At 42.2% G+C, this 20,858-nt stretch overlaps 1 protein-coding gene across 2 annotated transcripts in view; it reads right to left on the bottom strand.

The window, feature by feature from the left end:
* Window positions 1-1,938: 1,938 nt before the first annotated feature.
* LOC124148517 (condensin-2 complex subunit D3-like) overlaps window positions 1,939-20,858 on the bottom strand; it is a 58,729-nt gene continuing 39,809 nt past the window's right edge. The window contains exons 34-46 of one of the 2 annotated variants that reach the window (XM_046519623.2): window positions 19,735-19,824; window positions 19,193-19,300; window positions 18,833-18,892; window positions 17,948-18,032; window positions 17,336-17,463; window positions 12,127-12,368; window positions 11,553-11,760; window positions 10,857-10,929; window positions 9,509-9,526; window positions 7,356-7,466; window positions 6,755-6,833; window positions 4,809-4,845; window positions 1,939-3,520 (exon numbers count right to left, since the gene is read on the bottom strand). In XM_046519623.2, coding sequence (XP_046375579.2) covers window positions 3,371-3,520; window positions 4,809-4,845; window positions 6,755-6,833; window positions 7,356-7,466; window positions 9,509-9,526; window positions 10,857-10,929; window positions 11,553-11,760; window positions 12,127-12,368; window positions 17,336-17,463; window positions 17,948-18,032; window positions 18,833-18,892; window positions 19,193-19,300; window positions 19,735-19,824 — 1,389 coding nt within the window. In that variant the 3' untranslated portion in view covers window positions 1,939-3,370. The remainder of the gene's footprint in view (window positions 3,521-4,808; window positions 4,846-6,754; window positions 6,834-7,355; window positions 7,467-9,508; window positions 9,527-10,856; window positions 10,930-11,552; window positions 11,761-12,126; window positions 12,369-17,335; window positions 17,464-17,947; window positions 18,033-18,832; window positions 18,893-19,192; window positions 19,301-19,734; window positions 19,825-20,858) is intronic. The other variant, XM_046519625.2, reaches the window with a different exon arrangement.

A 20,858-nucleotide genomic window follows, 5' to 3' on the forward strand; every position in this document is an offset into this window, starting at 1 on the left:
GTATACTGTGTCTAAGTGGGCTATTTATGTTAAACAGTGGCATGGTGTCTCAGTGGACTAGAACTCAAACTCGACATAAGTCTGGACTAGTAAAAGCAGCCACACACAGGTGTCGCTATATAAATGCAATAATCTTTGACGGGAACGTTAAACCCAATTTCACCTCACCTAATGTGTGCAGATGTGACGTTGCTAGAATACTGCTAAAAGCGGCCTACAGCCATACTCAATTGTTCTCAATACCTCAACATTATTTTACAACAGGGACATTTTAGACGTATGCATAGACGTATCAGAAATCAGTAAATAATCAAGATCGGGTGGTCATGCTCGCTGACTTGGTTGATGCATGTCATCGATCCCAATTGCGTGGATCGATGCACATGTTGTCAATCACTGGATTGTCTGGTCCAGACTCGATTACTTACAGACCGCCGTCATATAGCTGGAATATTGCTGAGTGCGGAGTTAAACAACCAACCAAAACATAGTCGTAGGGCTAAGACTGCTCTGAGGAACGCAGCCACATGTACATTAACACATGGACATATGCATTCATTAACACATGTACATATGCATTCATATGGCAATATACACACTAACAAACTACATTTCCACATACATGAGGCCGACTATACCTTTTTGCACGCAGGATGTCCCAATGCTTGCTTGTAGTATACAAGATCTAACTCTAATTGAAAACGATTCCGGGGAATTTGATTAGCTACCCAGTATAACTTACATTTATCAATGGTACGGGGAATTGATTTTCTGTCGGGACAATCTTCACAAATAAGCTTTAGTTGAGGTTTGAGTAATGTCTGAAAAACAATATAGCCATGTTTTACTCCTACATTGAACCTCAACTGCTTCCTTAATCTTTCGCTTGTCACCTTTGTAAAAATGTTACACCAGTCGTAATAAAGGAAGATAAGAGTCCAAATGAAGAGGGCTTCATTGTCATTATATGTACGCTTCTCTCACCTGAGCGCAATCATTTGCCACAACTCGTGCCATTGCGGGGCAGGTAACGGAACGGGCGAGCGTTGAGCGTTTGTTTTTTTTAACGCCGCTGTTGACGAGTGGAGCTCAAAATGCAAACATTGCTTGTTTGTTTGTGTAGCGCTCCAACCAGAAGGCCAGCTGTATGATGGCGACCTGTAAATAATTAAATCTGAGGGGAAATGGGGTCAACGTCCCGTCCAAGATTATTGCACTTATGCCACGTGCATGCACGTGTGTGTATGTGGCTGCTTGTACTAGTCCGGACTGATGCCGATTTATAGTGCTAGCCCACTGAGATACCATGCTGCAGTTTAACATGAATACCCCACTCAGACACAGTAGACAAGCCAACCAGTCCTTTACTTTTGCCCCTTAATGCTGATCACCAGACAGGGTAACAAGTACCATCTTTTAACGTCTTTTGGTATGACGCGGCCGGGGATCGAACCCTCACCTTCCACTCTACCATCAGACCACGGAGGCTGTGCCACCCCCTTATGAACAAGGGTAAGTCCATCTTCAACAATGCTGTACATGATCTCACATTGTATCCGGCCTATTTGCAAACAATGAAACAATGGTCATCATGCTCAGTGAGAATTTTTAAAAACATTTTCACCTACATCCGTTCCTTTACGGGGAACATAGAAATGTTTACCAATTCCGCAGCAAGAATGAGGCTGTTTTTCACTGTTATAATTTTGGTATTAATAAAATATATTACATATTTAAACATATAAATATATTGAATAAAATATATAAAACATTGCACATCTAACATTTGACCAGGCATTTATTTTAGGAAGGTGTTTATTTCTCTTGGAGCACCGGTAGACCCATTGCTTACACAAGGCAGGTGGTACTGTCCATATTCAGCAACCATTTTAGCCAACAAATCCCCATTTTAGAGAAATAAGAACAATACATCAGAAGTCAGATGGTTTAGACAGTGGTTTATTCCAAACTTTTACATTCAAGTGAAACAGGGTAGCAAACATTGTTCAGTCACCCGATCCACAAAATCAGCATAGCATCTCTGATACATAGCATCGCTGATACATAGCATCTCTGATACATAGCCCTGCATGATAACTCAACACTCACAGTGGGGATCAAATCACAAGTACAGAGACAGCTTGGTGGAATAGGCAAAATCGGTCAACTTTCACACCTAGGCATTTGTTTTTCAAACTTAACGGATTGTCTGACCCAAAAAGACAGTAATTTTGAAAAAATATAATTCCAACCGATCCTGTTAATCACACTTATGACAAAGAGAAATTCACAAACTGACTAATGCAGGCGATACATGCCAAATAACCCGAACATTTTTACTCAAATTCGATCTGTAGCCTCACCGGTTCTCCATGCAATGTGTGGCTGTATTTTTTACATGTAAACATTCCTGTCACATTTTACAAAAATGACAAATTAGCGAAAGAATAATGAATTTGTTCTCAACCTACTTATCTTGTACAAAAAGAAAAAGAAAATACTCTTAAGGGTCTAAATTTGTTTTTATTTCAACCCCCGACCAGTGATTTTGAGAAAACAAATCCATAAACCAGCTTGTGAAGAAAAAGGCCTGACATGATAATGGCAAGAAATGATGTAATACTGCCAACACTAAAGATGACTACTACTTGTGTCTGGTTAAGTGCGGTCGGGTAGCCTGATGGTTAAAGTGTTCGCTCGTCACGCCAAAGACCAGGGTTCGATTCCCGACATGGGTACAATGTGTGAAGCCCATTTCTGGTGTCCCCCGCCGTGATATTGCTGGAATATTGCAGAAAGTGGCGTAAAATCATACTCACTCACTCACTTGTCTGTTAAGCTTCATGAACGGATTAATCAACAGACATTGAATATACATATCTTTAATTATTCACAGCGTTAGAAATTGTCACTAGTCCTGTAGTCCTTGTCAAACTGCCCAGTAGTTAAGGTATCAAGACGACTAGTAGAAATTTGCCATTTTTAATTTTTTTGCCTTATGTTGTCATTATAAGGACGAGTGGACTAAAAAATTTAGTTTCTACCCGTTCCATGTTTGATTTCTATGTGGTGGCATCTGGTGACAAGTCATGTATGACGTGTTGCATAGTGAATAATGTATTAGTCTCCTTCGTGAGTGAGTGAGTGAGGGTTTATGCATGCGTGAGGTGAGAAGAAGGTACAATGTGATGCACCTCTTTAGGGGAAATGGTATGGGGTTGACAATCAAGGCAAGTAATGGTTTCAAACAGATGATCATCAGATTATGGTACAAATTCCATCTTTAAGCCATATTGCATATTTCGTGCATTGGAGCAGAGACAATACAAGGCACAGGACCTTCATAAACCAAATCTCCAATTAATTTGTATTATCTCTTGCTTCGAGAACTTCTGCGTGTTGCTGTTGAAACAGCCTTCTGGCGGCGAGATCGGGTACTAACAGAAACCTCGGCTGCCTCGTCCTCCTCACCATCCACTGCTGGTTCAGCATCGCCAGACTCCACTACCGCGGCCGTGGACTGTAACATAATATATAGATGTATAGAAAGTGTCATTTGTTTGTTTTATGTTTCACACTGTACCCAGCGCTATTCCAGCTGTATGACGGCGAGCTGTAAACAATCCAGTGACTGAGATCATGCACATCGATCAAGGCATCTGAGATTCTAAGGTTCATACAGATAGGGACACTAAAATTGAAGGCCTTTTCAATGCCTTTTTAAGCATACTTTACAAATGTATCATACTATAACCACCCAACTCGCCCCCCCCCCCCCCCCCCCCCCAAAATCTTTTTCAACAAGATCTATTTTCACACTCAACAAATTAAGTTTGTCATGAATTCTTCTTGGTCTTTGCAAAACAAATCTATCACTGGGACAAATCTCACTTGAACATCCGTGGTACATAATTTAGTGTGCTTTAATACTTTTATTAACAAGATTATGTCACTTTTAACAAACAGAAGGCTTTTCAAGCTATGTTGGTGATTTAAAAGGTTTTTCAAGGTTGACACCACAAATCAAGGCTTTGCAAGACGGGCCTTAAAATTCAAGGCCTTTTCAAGCCTGCATGAACCTTGTTATCGATGAAATGCATCAACCAAGTCAGTGAGCCTGATCACCCGATCTCGTTAGTCACCTCTTACGTCAAAGCATGGGCTGCTGAAGACAAATTCCAACCAGGATCTTCTTAAAGTGTGTCATGAGTGAGTGACTTTGCATTAACGTGGCTTTGAAAAGTGCTTCAATGTGTCAGCATGAGCATGAGGAAAGCATTTTGGTGGAATCCATTGGTAAGGGGATTCTGGGAATCAAACCCACAGGACACAACAAGGGTCACATAAGGGACACAACTCTGCACAGCGAACTGAGATGACTTTGTCACCCGTCCCGAAAAAGGGTAATTAAAATGTGACAAGTAGGTAAGTGCAACAAATTGAGTTTAATATTGCACTGGTAACTCATCACACAATTAGTGTACGTCATGTACATTGATATACCATCACATCTCTAATGTCACACCACTATTGTTTGTTTGTTTATTTCTTGTTTAACGCTGCACTGTGTGTCTCAGCAATATTCTAGCTATAATCGAGTCTGGACCAGACATCATGAGCTCTGTAATCCATGCCATCCTATCCAAATTAACCTTTTTTCATAAAATTTCTTTCCCAAATAACATTCTTCTAACCTTTATTCAACATATGTATCGATTATTTTTAAAATATGGCATAACATTTTTCCTATTTTTTAGACATAAAGTTACCTGTTTTCACTAGCAAGATGTAGAATATGATATACTTACTGATGGTTTAATGTTCCAGGGTTTCACTCTTGGCGCTCTGTAAACAGGAGAACATAATATCAGTTTTGTTGATTGTTTGTTGCTTAATGCTGCACTCCAATATTCCAGCCATATGGGAGCAGCCCGTAAATACTGAATCGGAAACAGACAATCCGGTGACTGATATTGTGAGCAACTGTCAATGCTAAAGTCTTTGTCTGGGGAAAGAAGACATACAACCAACCAAGTCACCACCCTGTTCACCTGACCCACTAAGTCTCGTTTGACCAGCAGAAGTTTTTGTTTGTTGTTTATTGCAGCGGCTATATTTCAGCTATATGAAGGTCTCCAAATAATAACCGATATCATGAGCATCGATCCACACAATTAGGATACGATGACATGCATTGACCAAGTCAGCCAGCCTGACCACCCGATCCTTGCAAGTCATCTCTTACAGCAAGGATGGGTTGCAGAAGCCCTATTCTACCCTGGATCTTCACAGGTCCCTGCATAAGTTGCTGAGGACCTGTTCTAACCTGGAATCCCTATTCTTTACTAAAATACATTCAATCTGACCTCATCTGTCCACAGTTTTAGGATTATGCTTTTGGTTATAACCAGTGCATTCAACAGCAGTGAGCAATGTCAGTTGTATTGCATAATTAAGTCTAAGCCTTGGAAACAAGTGGTGGATAGCCTGACCACCAAGCCTTTAGTGACACACATTCAGCAGGTAACATATTGTGACCTACCAATCCCTAGCTGACGTGTATTTGTGCTGCTGTGAATCAACAGAATGTGGACAGATTACAGAAGTGCAGAGATGCCAACCCTAATTGAAGCTTTGGAGTAATCAGTAGGGTATATAAGTGGAATTTCATGTGATGATGTTTTTCGCTTCAACATTTTCGTTAGGCCTAAACAAATGTGAGTGAGTGAGTTGGGTTTAATGCAGCTTTTAACAGTATTCCAGTTATATCGCGGTGTGTCAGCTTAATGTGGGAGGAAAGCCCGAAGTGATGCAGGTCTCAGACGATTATCACTTCGGTGAAACCAACGAGCACGGGTATGGTGCTGACAAACCTAAAAACATAATCGGGGCGAACCCGGGATTCGAACCCACGATCATAGGTTTCTGGCGTGCCCAAGGGACGCGACATTGCACAGCGCATCGCGGCGCCTAGACATCACGGCCACCTGTGCCGCCCTCTACGTATGTGAAGGATGGGTACACATGCATTGAAACTAGTAATGTAGCCGTACACGCAGGCTGCAGTATTTAAAAAACTGGGCAATAGCCAATAGGGCTAAAAATAAGCAGAAAAAATGACTCCACCTGTGGTTGTTTAGTTAAATAAGACTAAACCTCGAAATTGAATGTCAATGTAAACATCGAAAAAAAGACATCAACATTGTAAAAGTACTCGAAAATAGAAGTTCCATAACAGCATGCGCCAACCTCATCAGTGACATATATCGGGGCCATATTTCAAACAAACACATATTTTGAATAACTTTGGTAATTACAGATTATAAATCACTTACGAAAGCACTAATTCAAGCTGTTGTGTGGGGGCAAGCCCACCAAGCCCCCTGATTTTTTAGAGAGGCAGCAAAAAATGGCGTCCGAAACATGTGGTCGAAGCTCCACACATTCAGAAAATATATCATGTGACAATATTAACAGTATTGCTTGCAGTAAGACAATGTGGTGTTTTGAGTTCCAAAGAAATATTGGTGTACATGCAATTAGTTTCCTGTAGAATGCTTCATGTATTCAGTGCATATAACAATTTGCTCTGTGATATGTTATACATGTAAATAATTCATGAAAAAAATGTCAAAAATCGTAAATTGGGGATAAGTGTAATAGCGTAATTTTAGTCTCAAAAGCGCAATTATTATGCCAAAAGCATAATGGTTAGCATCTGTGGAAGTGGTTTGTGCTACAGAACTATACTTACGGTTTATCGGGGGAGAACATGTAGACGAGGTCATCACGAGGCTTGTTGCGACCTTGCCGCACTGGTGATGCTGAGGTTGCTGTAACATACAGCATTCGGTTATACATAGACGGCGTTCCTCTTTCAGGGATGAGAATGGATATTTTCCTTTTGAACTGAAGTCTTTGCAGTGGAGCACGGTCCATAATTTAGGGGTGTTTATGGGGAAAGCCATCAGATCTTTTGAGTTCAATCAAATTTGCCGATCTGCGGAAGATTCTCATCCCTGCTCATCCATGAATCCTGAGGTTTTTACGCAAGTTTTTTTAACAGAATACGCGAAAGGATTGTTTGTGATATTGTGAAGTACGTATGATAACAGTCCTGATTGTATGTAAATTACATTAAAACAGTTCACACTCTGAAGGGCAATGAGATGCAAAGACATTTCAGAACATGGGTCAGTCCTGCAGTTGCCGAAATCTGGCGTTTTGCCCAATTATTTGCGTACTGTGGTAAATGTATTGACCAGAATAATTTGCCTTCAGCTCCTGAAACAAAAAAACTAGCCTTGAATTCTCTCACTTTTGTTTATTGCACTATATGCTTCAGCAGTACTCACCATCTTCCGAGACATCAGGATACACACGCACAGGAACAGAGGTTGGGATCGGGGATGGCGGTATCAGCGTGATGTTCTGCTCCCCAGCAAAGGTGATGTTGCCGAGAACATCTGAAGTCAAAGTAGAGACAAAACTACAGTAGGACTCAGGTTACCATGGTTACATATTACCACATCTGGTGCCCCATCAGCAGTGTCATTGAAGTTGATGTTTCCAGTAATCAGCAAGTTCCATTTCTTCCAATGATTTGGGTTTATCAACATCAGCAACAATGTACATATAAATAACTAAAAAACAAACGAGACCACAGGGCTAGTGACTTTTTTCTGCTAGCCTGGCAAAAGGTTACTATAAATACCATAAATGCTGTGGTAGGTTTCCACATTTACCAGCCACATTGGAACCCTAGCTTAGGTGATACTCGGGAGACTCTGTCTTACATTGTTTTACACATAACTGTGATAATGGTTTGTTGATACATAAGTTAAAAGTTAAAGTTAAGTTAAAACAGAAAATCATGTCTTATGTTAAAATGTTGCTCTCTCATTAATTCCATTTGAGAGTATTGTTTCATTAAACTTGGGAATTTCAGTCTTCCTATCATAAGTTAGTTCTTTTTCGCTTTTAAGTTCTGGACGTAAATTTGGATAAAATGTTACTCAATTAAAGTAGTAAATAAAGCCTAGGACTTAAAACGTGCAGTCCCGGTGTCCATGTCCTGCCTGTCTGTTCACTTGGGAGTGAGTGAGTTGGGTTTAATGCTGTGTTTAACAATTTTCCCGGTATATCAGAGTGTGTCAGCTTTATGTGGGAGGAAAGTCCGAAGTGATGCAGGTCTTAGACGTTTACCAGTTGGGTGAAAGCTACAAGCACAGGTATGGTGCTGACAAACCTAGACACATAACCGGGGTGAACCAGGATCAAACCCAAAATTATAGAATCCTGGCATGCCCAAGGGAAGCAACTCTGCACCTTAGACAACTGGGCCACTCTTGCCCTGCTCACTTGGAGTTGTCGTGGCAGCAGTACTTCAAACTTACTTCTGTAGAACTGTAACCAGCTAGACAATGCTAAAGAAATATAATATAAAAATGCGTGTCAGTCAGTTTTCAATGTTGAATTTCTCTCAAACTCGATCATATTCATTGGGACAGGCCGCCATGTTGTTGATATTGCCAACCCAACTCTGAGGCTGGTTTGTAACTCTGATTGGTATGTTAAGCCTTGTAGCGTAGCCAATCAAACTGGCAAATGGAAATCAAGGGCGGGTTATTTGAGATTGCGAGAACCACGGAAATAGATCCAGGGGTTAGTGTAGGTTTACCAAAATGTGAGCCCTGGAGATGTAGAGGATGACAGGCTTCTCACTACATACATTCTCATCATGCTCATAGAAAACATCTTGCAGTTCTCACTGGCACTAACTATGGTGAGCAAGCACTTGATGCACTTCTTATCAGTATTTGGCATGTTGGCGAGTTACAGTCTCCTCAGGCAAGTGACATTGTTTGAAATATGCCTCTATTCACTCAACAAATGGGTATCTGGTAGGATGAGACTGTACTGTGAGTCATGGGCAGCTTGGGGTGTTTACTCCCCAGGGAGCTGAGAATGACATTAACCAATGGTAATAATGGTCGAATGATTGTACATGCACTATCATCATCATCATTATCATCATTCTGCGTCACTCCTTCACCACTTTGCTGACACACCAAAGACTATGTGTGGCATGTGCTGGGATCTGAGCCCACAAAAAACAAATACTAGTAGCTGAGGGTCACATCTTGGCATAGTGAAATAGCGTGTCTTCCACGAGGGCCTGACTTAATTAGGGAACATTCTCACTGATATCATAACCAGCAGGACATGTCATTTGATAAAATAATGATTGGCTGAAAGCAAATGAGAGAAGCAATCAGCACGAAGGAACAAGACACCCCAGGAAGCAAGCAAGAAGTACTAGCAATCAAGCAGCATTACGGAACAAGACGGTACAGGAAGCAAAACAAGAAGTACTAAGAAGGATGCAGCTCTAGGGAACAAGATGCTCTTGGAAGCAAGCATAAAGAACTAAGAAGCAAGCAGCTCCAGGAAGCAAGCAAGAAGTACTAGCAAGCAGCGCTATGGAGAGAGATGGTGACAGTCCTACCTGTTTGGGCAAGGTGTGCTGCAAACATTGAAACCATACAGATACTGTCGTCATGTACGTATACATGTGACTCATGCTGTGTCAAGTGTGACTGAGGAATATAGTCTAATGCATCAGCAATATTTCTGCAAAATCATCTAACATTTAGCCCTTTCTTTTCAATTTATCACCTTCCAACAAGCGCCAATTGTGTTATGTCTAAATTTTCCTTACCAAAATCCATATCCTCTAGTTGATATCTTTCTTGACAATGTTCATATCCTTTTAACCCAAGTCCATATTCTTCCAGTCCATGTCCATATCCTTCTAGCCCATCTCTTAGACATGTCCATATCCTTCTAGCCCATCTCCTAGACATGTCCTTATCCTTCTCGCCCATCTCCTAGACATGTCCATATCCCTCCAGCCCATCTCCTAGACATGTCCATATCCTTCTAGCCCATCTCCTAGACATGTCCATATCCTTCTAGCACATGTCCATACCCTTCTAGCCAATCTCCTACACATGTCCATATCCTTCTTAGTTCTAGCCCATCTCCTAGGCATGTCCATATCCTTCTAGGACATGTCTATATCCTTCTAGCCCATCTCCTACACATGTCCATATCCTTCTTAGTTCTAGCCCATCTCCTAGGCATGTCCATATCCTTCTAGCACATGTCCATATCCTTTTTAGTTCTAGTCCATCTCCTAGACATGTTGATATCCTTCTAGCCCATCTCCTAGACATGTCCATATCCTTCTAGCCCATCTCCTACACATGTCCATATCCTTCTTAGTTCTAGCCCATCTCCTAGGCATGTCCTTATCCTTCTTAGTTCTAGCCCATCTCCTTGACATGTCCATATCCTTCTAGCACATGTCCATATCCTTCTAGCCTATCTCCTACACATGTCCATATCCTTCTTAGTTCTAGCCCATCTCCTAGGCATGTCCATATCCTTCTCCTACACATGTCCATACCCTTCTAGTTCGTGTCCATATCCTTCTAGCCCATCTCCTAGACATGTCCATATCCTTCTAGCCCATCTCCTACACATGTCCATATCCTTCTTAGTTCTAACCCATCTCCTACACATGTCCATATCCTTCTTAGTTCTAGCCCATCTCCTAGGCATGTCCATATCCTTCTCCTACACATGTCCATACCCTTCTACCCCATGTCAATATCCTTCAAGCCAACATCTACAACATACAAATCAGTCTATATTCTTCCAACCCATATGTACATCACTTTCAGCCTATATCCTACAGAGCTGCTACAGTCTGGGACAGGTGCTACAGATGAATCTATGCTAGTGTTATCTGTAGGATGATGCTGCATGCTCTCCCAAAGCAAGACACTTACCACTTGGAGTGCTGATGGCACGGCTTGACTTCCTCGTTCGCCGTGGTGGTGTTCGCACATTCTCGGTATTGTTCTACAAAATATCAGATTTACACATTACAGGCACATAAACGTGCAAGTGTCATATTTCTATGTTAATTGGTTTGTTTCAGTAAAAAACTGATACTCCCTTGAATTTTATTTCAATTTTTCAATTTCTAAAGGTAGAAACTGAGAATACTGCCCACCAGAGTAGAGAGACCGAGTGTAATAACTTGCTGATATCTGCATGTGCATTTCATCAATTCCCAGCTCTGATTGTCACGTGTCTTTGTTCACATGTCTTTGCATCATCCAGTGTTCGTAACGTCACAGATTGATAACATTACATCATCTTAATACAGTAATTACAGGGAAGTTTCACACCAGGTTTTCTCTTTTACATTTTTCTTGTAATACACAAAATAAACCTTTTCAAACACAAATGTACAGATTATCTGCCCCTCGTGAACAAATATATGAACGATTTTCAGGCCCCAAAGTGTTTTATCCATAAGAACATTAAATAGGTCAGTGGAAGAAAAGATTGAAACAAAACTGGTCGTCTAAAATTTTGTGCTTTTCAGAATTTTATTGTACTGACAGGCCTATGACTCAGAGATGTTTAACCCTTGGGAAATTTTGATAACATATACACCATGAACACAAACTCTGCACCTCAGCCTGACTGGGCGACACTTCTTGTAGTGCCCCACCGTCCTTGTCTGCCCACTTGACCGCAGACCGTCGTCGTTCCTTCTCCCTCTCGGTCGCCTTGGCCTTCTCCTTGGGTTTGGGAGAGTTGCGGACTTCCCGTAGCACCGTGTTGCGAGTCAGGGCCTTCCTGGCAGAGTTGAGGATGGCAAGCGTGGCCAGGGGTGTGCATCTGATGTAGTCAAAATAGGATAGGCATCAGGTACGTACAGGATGTTTAGTATTGTTTGGATTTGAACCCACAATCATAGGTTTCTGGTGTGTCCAAGGGACGCAACTCTGCACAGCGAATTGCGGCGCCTTAGACGACTGGGCCACACGTGCCCCCTCATGACATTATAGCTCTCCACACTCCAGTAGAAACAGTACACGCATTAAGCACATTGAGTATTTCCTACGGAAGAAAACTGACCCAAATATTGAGCTGCACAAATTTATTTTGACCAGCCCAAGGTAGTAAGTTAGTATAAGTCTGAAAACCATAAAGCAGCAACAAGCAGAGCCCAACCAAATCCTGGGTTCTATGACTGAAGACTACCTGCTGGGCGTGCCCTGTCTCTCTGGTGTTCTGCTGGCACTGAGAGGGGTGGAAGGTTTGTTGGTAGCCAGCGGACTCTGTGGCTTAGCCCCAGGAGTCCCGACGGGTGTGGGTGGCTTGGCAGACCCAGGGGCAGGGGACTTCCCCTGTTTAGGGGTGCTGGGAGATCTGGCTGGTGAACCTGGCTTGGGGGAGCCGTCCGGTCTGGGGGAGCCCGATGCTGGGGACATCGACAGTCGGCCCTGCAACAACAATAAAATTGTGACGAAAGGTGAAATTATTTAAGTGTGATGATAAAAAGGATCAAGTATAGAAAGGCCCAAAATAACGTAGTGTTGTATGGTCTGTTTTTTTGCAAACCTTCTAAGGATATCTGTGTACATTAACTGGGGTAGCACTCTGGTGCTATGTGGCGGGGTTCTGGTGGGCTACACTGCTAGTAACAAATTAACTTGCTTCCAAATTAATACTCGCGCTTAAGACTATCTGCTTTTCAGCGGGAACCTTTCCGGGGTTACCCGCTTCTCAGTGGGAACCTTGTCTTCCCCACTTTTCAGATGGGGAATTGTAAAATAGCTTACGTTGGGCAACCAATTGCCACATATATGGGCCCAGCGGCGGAAGTCTTCTAAAGTGGTAGTTGACAGTTGGGCCCGCGGCGGTAGTCACAACAATGGTTTTACTAATGGGGCCAGGCAGCGGTAGCTGCTTTGGACGGTAGTCTGACTTGGTAGTGGTAGTTCTCAAGCAATGGTAGCATTTAAATATGCTACTGTGGGGGCTGGACAGCGGTAGCAGTCTCAGGCCAGCAGCGCTAGCTGCTAATCGCCGTTGTCCACACTAGGGGCCATGGCAACGGTACATATTGGTATACCCAACTAGCAGCGTAGTAGCCCACTAGTACCTGCGTTAGAAATTTGCACTAGTTCCATAGTCCTTGCCAAACTGCCCAATAGTCAAGGTATCATAAGGACTAGTAGAAATATGCCATTTTTAAGGATTTTGCTATATGTTATCATTATAAGAACTAGTGGAAAAAAAATTCAATTTCTATCGCTGTATTAAAGAAGCGATTTTCATTGTCTGTAGGTACTTTAATGGCAATAACATACTGTGAGGCGGGTGTTTGATACAAGATGGGCAGGGATGGAAACTTAAAACATCGTCGACTTTGCTGTCAGGCATAAGTTCATCAGAAATAACACCATGCAAGACAGAACTTTGAGAAGAAAAATTAATCAAGCACTACTTATAGGGTGACTTTGTGGATAAAACAAGGACTGGTTGACATTGAGTCAGCAAACTGTGTGAGAGGTGTGCTCGCTTGCAAGTACACACAACGAGAAAAGCCCAAAAGGAAGCAGTTGGAAATGTTTCTCACACGTTGCCATATATGTGCAATTATCTTGCACATAACGTTAAATCCCATTTCACCTCCTTGACTATCAGTACTTCAGTCATATCGCAGCATGTCAGCTGTGAAGGAGGGAAGCCCAAAATAAAGGTCAGGCCACAAAGTTAAAAAAAATTCAAAGGAGCCACTTGGCTCCTAAATTTTTTTTTCAAGGAGCCAAATAGAATTTCAAGGAGCCAAGGCAAAATGTAAGGAGCCAAAAGTAATGACTTGTAATTTAACTGAGCTTCTGCATAACAAAACACACAAAAATCCATTAGTTTAAAAAATCAGTTTTATATCATGAACAACAACTGTTGTTGAAGCTTTTGAGTTTTTCAGACAAACAAGCTTTAGAACATTGTGTCAGTAACATCATCTGACAGTTTACCGGTGCCAGTTGCAGGTTTTGGTTCATCGAATGTGTCGACAGACGATGAAACTTCCGTGTCAGCTTCGCCATTCAAAGCATTCCGTATTTTCTTTAGTATACTGCGCATTTATTTCCAAAAAAACCCACAGCTGTGTAGAAGGGGGTGCGCATTATACACGAAATAATGAGTTTTGATGTTTTACCCCCATGGAAAGACCGTGAGCACGTAACACCGGAAATACCATGTCAACAAATCCATACTGAAGTACGCAAATTAATCATGTAATTACACTGTCTGACTATAAAAAGTGTTCTTTGTACATCTGGACTTATGTTTGTAACTTATTTCATTAATGTTATTCAAAATTACTTTTAAAATTGTTTTAATTAATTTCGGCGAAATCGTGTGTGAAGCGATCGGAAGATCGCACAACTCACCGTTATTAACAGAAACCAATGTCAGATTACCGCTATTGACGCCTTGAAACGAACTTTAGTTGACAGAGAATGGATACATATGTCATAAATGCCATACTTTGACTCGTTAAAAGTCATATTTGTTTTTGTTGGACGATTCTATGTCAACGCGTAATTCACGCGATCACGTGCGCGGGAGCCTTTGACGGTGACTGGTCAGACTGGTTCCATGTAAAACCATGTAATACCCGGTAATAGCAATCAGCTGCTTCGCTTAGGGTTATTATTCTTTCAAATATGTTTAGTAAAAGCTGCATCTAAATTAACAAGATATTGGAATATATTATTCCTGATAAAAAAATAGTTTCAGGTACAATTTTTGCCGATCCTTGCATTAAAACCCTGTAAAGTTATATCATTGGGTGTGTCTTGACTGAATCACCGGTAAATTCCAAGAAAATGTGTGTACAGCTGATTGCTGCGTCCGGCTTAGTTTACGAGAAGATACACATGGTAATCTTAATCCCTGGATATAAAACAATGCCTAGCTAGCAGAACAAAAAATACAATTTAAACGGTAAATCAACATGTCTGGTGATTTTTTCTCTCAAATCTCGAATTTGTACTGACCATGTTTCTCATCACCCGTTCGTTTGCCGGACTTCGCTAAAGGGGTAGATATATCTACGGTGTAATTTTTTTTCTGCGCTTGGAAGATCTATTCGAATTTTTTTCCCAAAAAAATTCTGAATCCGCTAGAGAGGGGTGCGCACTATACTTAAGAAAATACGGTATACATCATTTGCCGATTGACAACGATTTGTTGTTGTTTTGACTTGCGCAAATATGGAAAAATACTTCGTGTTTTTGAACGGCGAAACGACCGCCACAGCTGTCACCTGGGCGGATGTCGTACAGTGCATGCGTGGGTACTAAACTCTTAACACCGTTAGTGCATTACTTAATAACGGAAAGTGCTTCCTTCATTCCAGGTATGGAGCTTCACATCGAAAGCGAAAACAGTACACATGGCCTAGCAGTGATGTAGTCGATGTTATTATGTTCTGATATCAATTTTTTTCACTGAAGTTACCGCACTTATATTAAAAACGATCTTTTTTAATATCTTATGACAAGAGATATTTAGTCGCCAAACTTAATTAAAGACAAGGAGCCAGTTAGCGACTGACATGAAAATACCAGTCGCAAAATACAAAACTAGATCGCCATGGCGACCAATTTAGTCGCAACTTTGTGGCCTGAAGGTCGGAAATGTTTCCCACTTTTTTGAAACCCTTGAACACAGGTTCTGTGCTGATAGGCCAAGCATCATAATGGCACATGAGGATACTGGCACAGACAAGGGACACAACTCTATCTGCGACGCCCCAGTCTACATTCCCACCCAAACACAACTACACATACCTGAATCGACGCCCCAGTCTACATTCCCGCCCAAACACAACTACACATACCTAAATCAACGACGCCCCAGTCTACGTTCCCGCCCAAACACAACTACACATACCTGAATCAACGACGCCCCAGTCTACGTTCCCGCCCAAACACAACTACACATACCTGAATCAACGACGCCCCAGTCTACGTTCCCGCCCAAACACAACTACACATACCTGAATCAACGACGCCCCAGTCTACGTTCCCACCCAAACACAACTACACATACCTGAATCGACGACGCCCCAGTCTACATTCCCGCCCAAACACAACTACACATACCTGAATTGACGCCCCAGTCTACGTTCCTGCCCAAACACAACTACACATACCTGAATTGACGCCCCAGTCTACATTCCCACCCAAACACAACTACACATACCTGAATCAACGACGCCCCAGTCTACGTTCCTGCCCAAACACAACTACAAATACCTGATTCGTCGCCCCAGTCTACGTTCCTGCCCAAACACAAGTACACATACCTGAATCAACGACGCCAAAGTCTACGTTCCTGCCCAAACACAACTACAAATACCTGAATTGACGCCCCAGTCTACGTTCCCACCCAAACACAACTACACATACCTGAATCGACGACGCCCAAGTCTACGTTCCTGCCCAAACACAACTACACATACCTGAATTGACGCTCCAGTCTACGTTCCCACCCAAACACAACTACACATACCTGAATCAACGACGCCCAAGTCTACGTTCCTGCCCAAACACAACTACACATACCTGATTCGTCGCCCCAGTCTACGTTCCTGCCCAAACACAACTACACATACCTGAATCAACGACGCCCCAGTCTACGTTCCTGCCCAAACACAACTACACATACCTGAATTGACGCCCCAGTCTACGTTCCCACCCAAACACAACTACACATACCTGAATCGACGACGCCCAAGTCTACGTTCCTGCCCAAACACAACTACACATACCTGAATCAACGACGCCCCAGTCTACGTTCCTGCCCAAACACAACTACACATACCTGAATCAACGACGCCCCAGTCTACATTCCCGCCCAAACACAACTACACATACCTGAATTGACGCCCCAGTCTACGTTCCTGCCCAAACACAACTACACATACCTGAATTGACGCCCCAGTCTACATTCCCGCCCAAACACAACTACACATACCTGAATTGACGCCCCAGTCTACATTCCCGCCCAAACACAACTACACATACCTGAATTGACGCCCCAGTCTACGTTCCCACACTAACACAACTACACATACCTGAATCAACGACGCCCAAGTCTACGTTCCTGCCCAAACACAACTACACATACCTGAATCAACGACGCCCCAGTCTACGTTCCTGCCCAAACACAACTACACATACCTGAATCAACGACGCCCCAGTCTACGTTCCTGCCCAAACACAACTACACATACCTGAATTGACGCCCCAGTCTACGTTCCCACCCAAACACAACTACACATACCTGAATCAACGACGCCCCAGTCTACGTTCCTGCCCAAACACAACTACACATACCTGATTCGTCGCCCCAGTCTACGTTCCCGCCCTAACACAACTACACATACCTGAATAGGGGCCCTCTGTACTGGCGTATTCTCGTGTCGGCGTTTCTCTGCTGCAGCTTGCTGCTCCTCAAACATACGGAGGTCGTACTCAATTTCCGTGGCCAGCTGCTTGTCAGCTGACAGAATGTCTGTGAAGGTAAAAATGGAGAGTGAGTGAGTGAGTGTTATATATTGTTCCAGATATATCACGGCCTCCTTTAAACACGGTAAACATTCGAATCTGGACCAGACAACCCTACAAATAATTTGCACCGATATCAATCTATGCTACATCTAAATCACAAATTGAAAGTTTGAACCCTGATTGTATTTCTTTTTTGAACACAGGGAGTGGGTGGGTATTTGGATGGGTATTTGGGTAGGTATTTGGGTAGGTATTTTGATGGGTATTTGGGTGGGTGGGTGGGTTTAATGCCACCTGGAATAGTATTTCAGCAATATCACATCAGCTAGTTGTGGGAGGTAAGCCCTTCGTTATGGGTCTTAAGACACTTACCACATTGGCGAAACCATTCACCTTTCCTGTGCATATACACGTAATATTTTGAGTCCGATAAGACCCTACATACTATTACGCTCACACTGACACTTAGTTAATCTTTGACCTCTCACCTTTGACCTCATTCTTGTAGTCCTTCATGAGTTCACGCAGATACAACATGAGGTATCGCAGCACAGGGCTTTTCTGTTTCTCCAGCTACAAAAAACAACATGGTATTAGTGTCAGTGGAGACTTCAGGGACTATATAAACACAGGCCCTCAGACCAGGCGCCCATTTCCTAAAGTAATCGTTGTGCTACGACCACAACTCCCAAAAATAAACTTACGACCATCTCATTGAAAAGATCGCTTTCTGAAACTGGCCCCTAGTTGTACTTCCATTGCCTTTTGTCCCCAAACTTTTCAAACTAAGTAAACAGCGTTAGAATTTGGCACTAGTCCTATAGTCCTTGCCAAAGTGCTCAATAGTCATTATATTATGAGGACCAGTAGACATTTTCCATTTTTAGGGTTTTGCTATATATATTATCATCATATAGACTAGTTGGCTAACCAGTTAGTTTCTATCACTGATAAACCTTCCCATCATAAGCTAACTGATTGATTATTGTTTGTACATGCTGTTTGTTAGTTGTTTAACAGCAGTATTCTAGCTGTAAGATGTCAGCCTGTAAATACTCAAGTCTGGACCAGACAATCCAGTGATTAACATCATGGGCATCGATCCACGCAATTGGGATACGATGACATGCATCAACCAAGTCAGCGAGTCTGACCACCCGATCCCGTTAGTCGCCTCTTAGGACAAGCATAGTCGCCTTTTACGGCAAGAATGGGTCACTGAAGACCATTTGTACAATGCTTGTATCAAGGTCAATAACTGTTTATACATGTTACTTCATGTATACAGGTGCAATCTGATTTAAACATTGTAATGATTCTGCCATATCATGATGGTAGTCATAATGTGTACATCACATCACATAGGAACTCACCATTTTCTTGAGTGATGTCACGATAGGAACGATGTTCTCAATGACATTCTTCTTCAACACCTATGAAAAAAAATCAACAAAAAATGATTAAGAAATTGACAAACAAATCCGCTTGAATTTATGTATTAATATTTATATACCTACAGGGTTCACCCTCGGAATGTTCTGACATGGGCCCCTTATGTGAAAATTTCAAATATTCCAGAGTTACACCCACACTTGCCCATACTTCACAATGTTAAAATGACCCATTGTATTTGAAGATTTTGGCCTTTTTTCAAATCTAGGGGCTAAAATCACAAGGACCCACCCTAGAATTATCCCTGTACCTATATTCTAAATTAATTCATATAACTTTACCTGGGTGATCAATGTCTTCTTTGCAGTTGCCATGACAACAGCAGCCATGTCCTGCTCCTCTGCAACATCATCGTGAGGCCGGACCTTCAGGGAGGACAGCTTGATCTCCTGGAGTGAGTGAGTGAGTGAGTGAGTGAGTGAGTGAGTGAGTGAGTGAGTGAGTGAGTGAGTGAGTGAGTGAGTGAGTGAGTGAGTGAGTGAGTGAGTGAGTGAGTTCATGCCACTTTAAACATTTCCTCAGTTGTATTTCAACATGTCAGCTCAATGAGGGAGGTAGATCCATGTGCTGACCGACCATTACAAAAAGAAACACCCCATCATTCTTTATTAAACAGGCTTTGCTTGAAGCAAACTCTTAAAATATAAATCAGATGGGGTAAATATAGAACACTGGTAAAGGAATCCAAATAAATACTGCTTCATGGTATGACAAGTCCACGAGTCCTTCCTTGTGGCAGTGATAGTATAGAGTTTCTACAACAGGTTATCAATGTCAGGAGCTTGGCTGGCAAAGTTGGAATTGATTTTTCCTGCTCACATACCTTACTGCCGAGGATTGCGAGGGCGTCCTGCAGGATGGCGGTACTCTCCCCCTCCAGCGGCAGCACACCGTCCACCGCGCTGCCAAGGATCTGTGCAGGAGGAGATACGTGTCAGAGCATTCATCACAGTTTTACAGGATGCAAAATTTGTGTCATACACACACAAGGTAATGTCTTTCAGGGAATGAACGTTTTTAAACATTTAACGAACACGCTTTTACCGAACACAGATATAATGAACTTAGTTTTTAGTCCCGGCCATTTGTTGTATGTATGCTGTATATGCTTATAACAACTACAGTTATTACACACTAATATTAGTGGTCCCTTCAAGTTTGTTATAACCATAGTTTACTGTATTTCTATTCTGAAAAAACATATCAATTTTATACACACATTTCACAATTTTATCTTGAGTCAGTCAGTTTCATCTGTTCATCTGTTTGTCTTATGTTTAAGGTATCCTGAGGGCTAGTAGAAGTTAAGGCTTTTTAGGGGATTTCCCTACATAGTATCACTATGTGGCCAACTAAAGGAAGAGAAGAGGCATATCAACTTATGCATCAACTTGGATGCACTGATGACGACCTTCTTGCATAAATTACTTTCCGACATTCTAGGATATGAAAACAAAACAATGAGACAGACTAACCCCACACTCAGCAATATTTCAGCTATATGACGGCGGTCTGTAAATAATCGAGTTTGGACTAGACAATCCATTGATTCAGACATCATGAGCATCGTCCCACGCAATTGGAATATGAGGACATGCATCAACAAAGTCAGTGAGCCTGACCACCCAATCCAGTTGGTCGCCCCTAACGACAAGCATAGCCACCTTTTACAACAAGCATGGGTTGCTAAAGACCTATTCCACCCCGGATCTTCATGGTACTGTAAACTGATACACCTGTTGACCATCTCATATCTGTAGTGAGTATGGCTACGACTTTCCATTTGTCAACCTTCCTTATATGTCAAGCAATATTTCAGCAGCTTTTGATGTTTACATTTCACATCTTTTGAGGTACAATCGAGCAGGCTCTTTCTATAAAGTGAGTGAGTGAGTTGTGTTTAACGTCGCTTTTAACAGTATTCCAGTCATATCACAGCGTGTCAGT

This window comes from Haliotis rufescens, unplaced genomic scaffold (genome assembly GCF_023055435.1).
Source record: "Haliotis rufescens isolate VD_foot unplaced genomic scaffold, xgHalRufe1.0.p SCAF_146, whole genome shotgun sequence".
Classification (NCBI taxonomy): domain Eukaryota; kingdom Metazoa; phylum Mollusca; class Gastropoda; order Lepetellida; family Haliotidae; genus Haliotis; species Haliotis rufescens.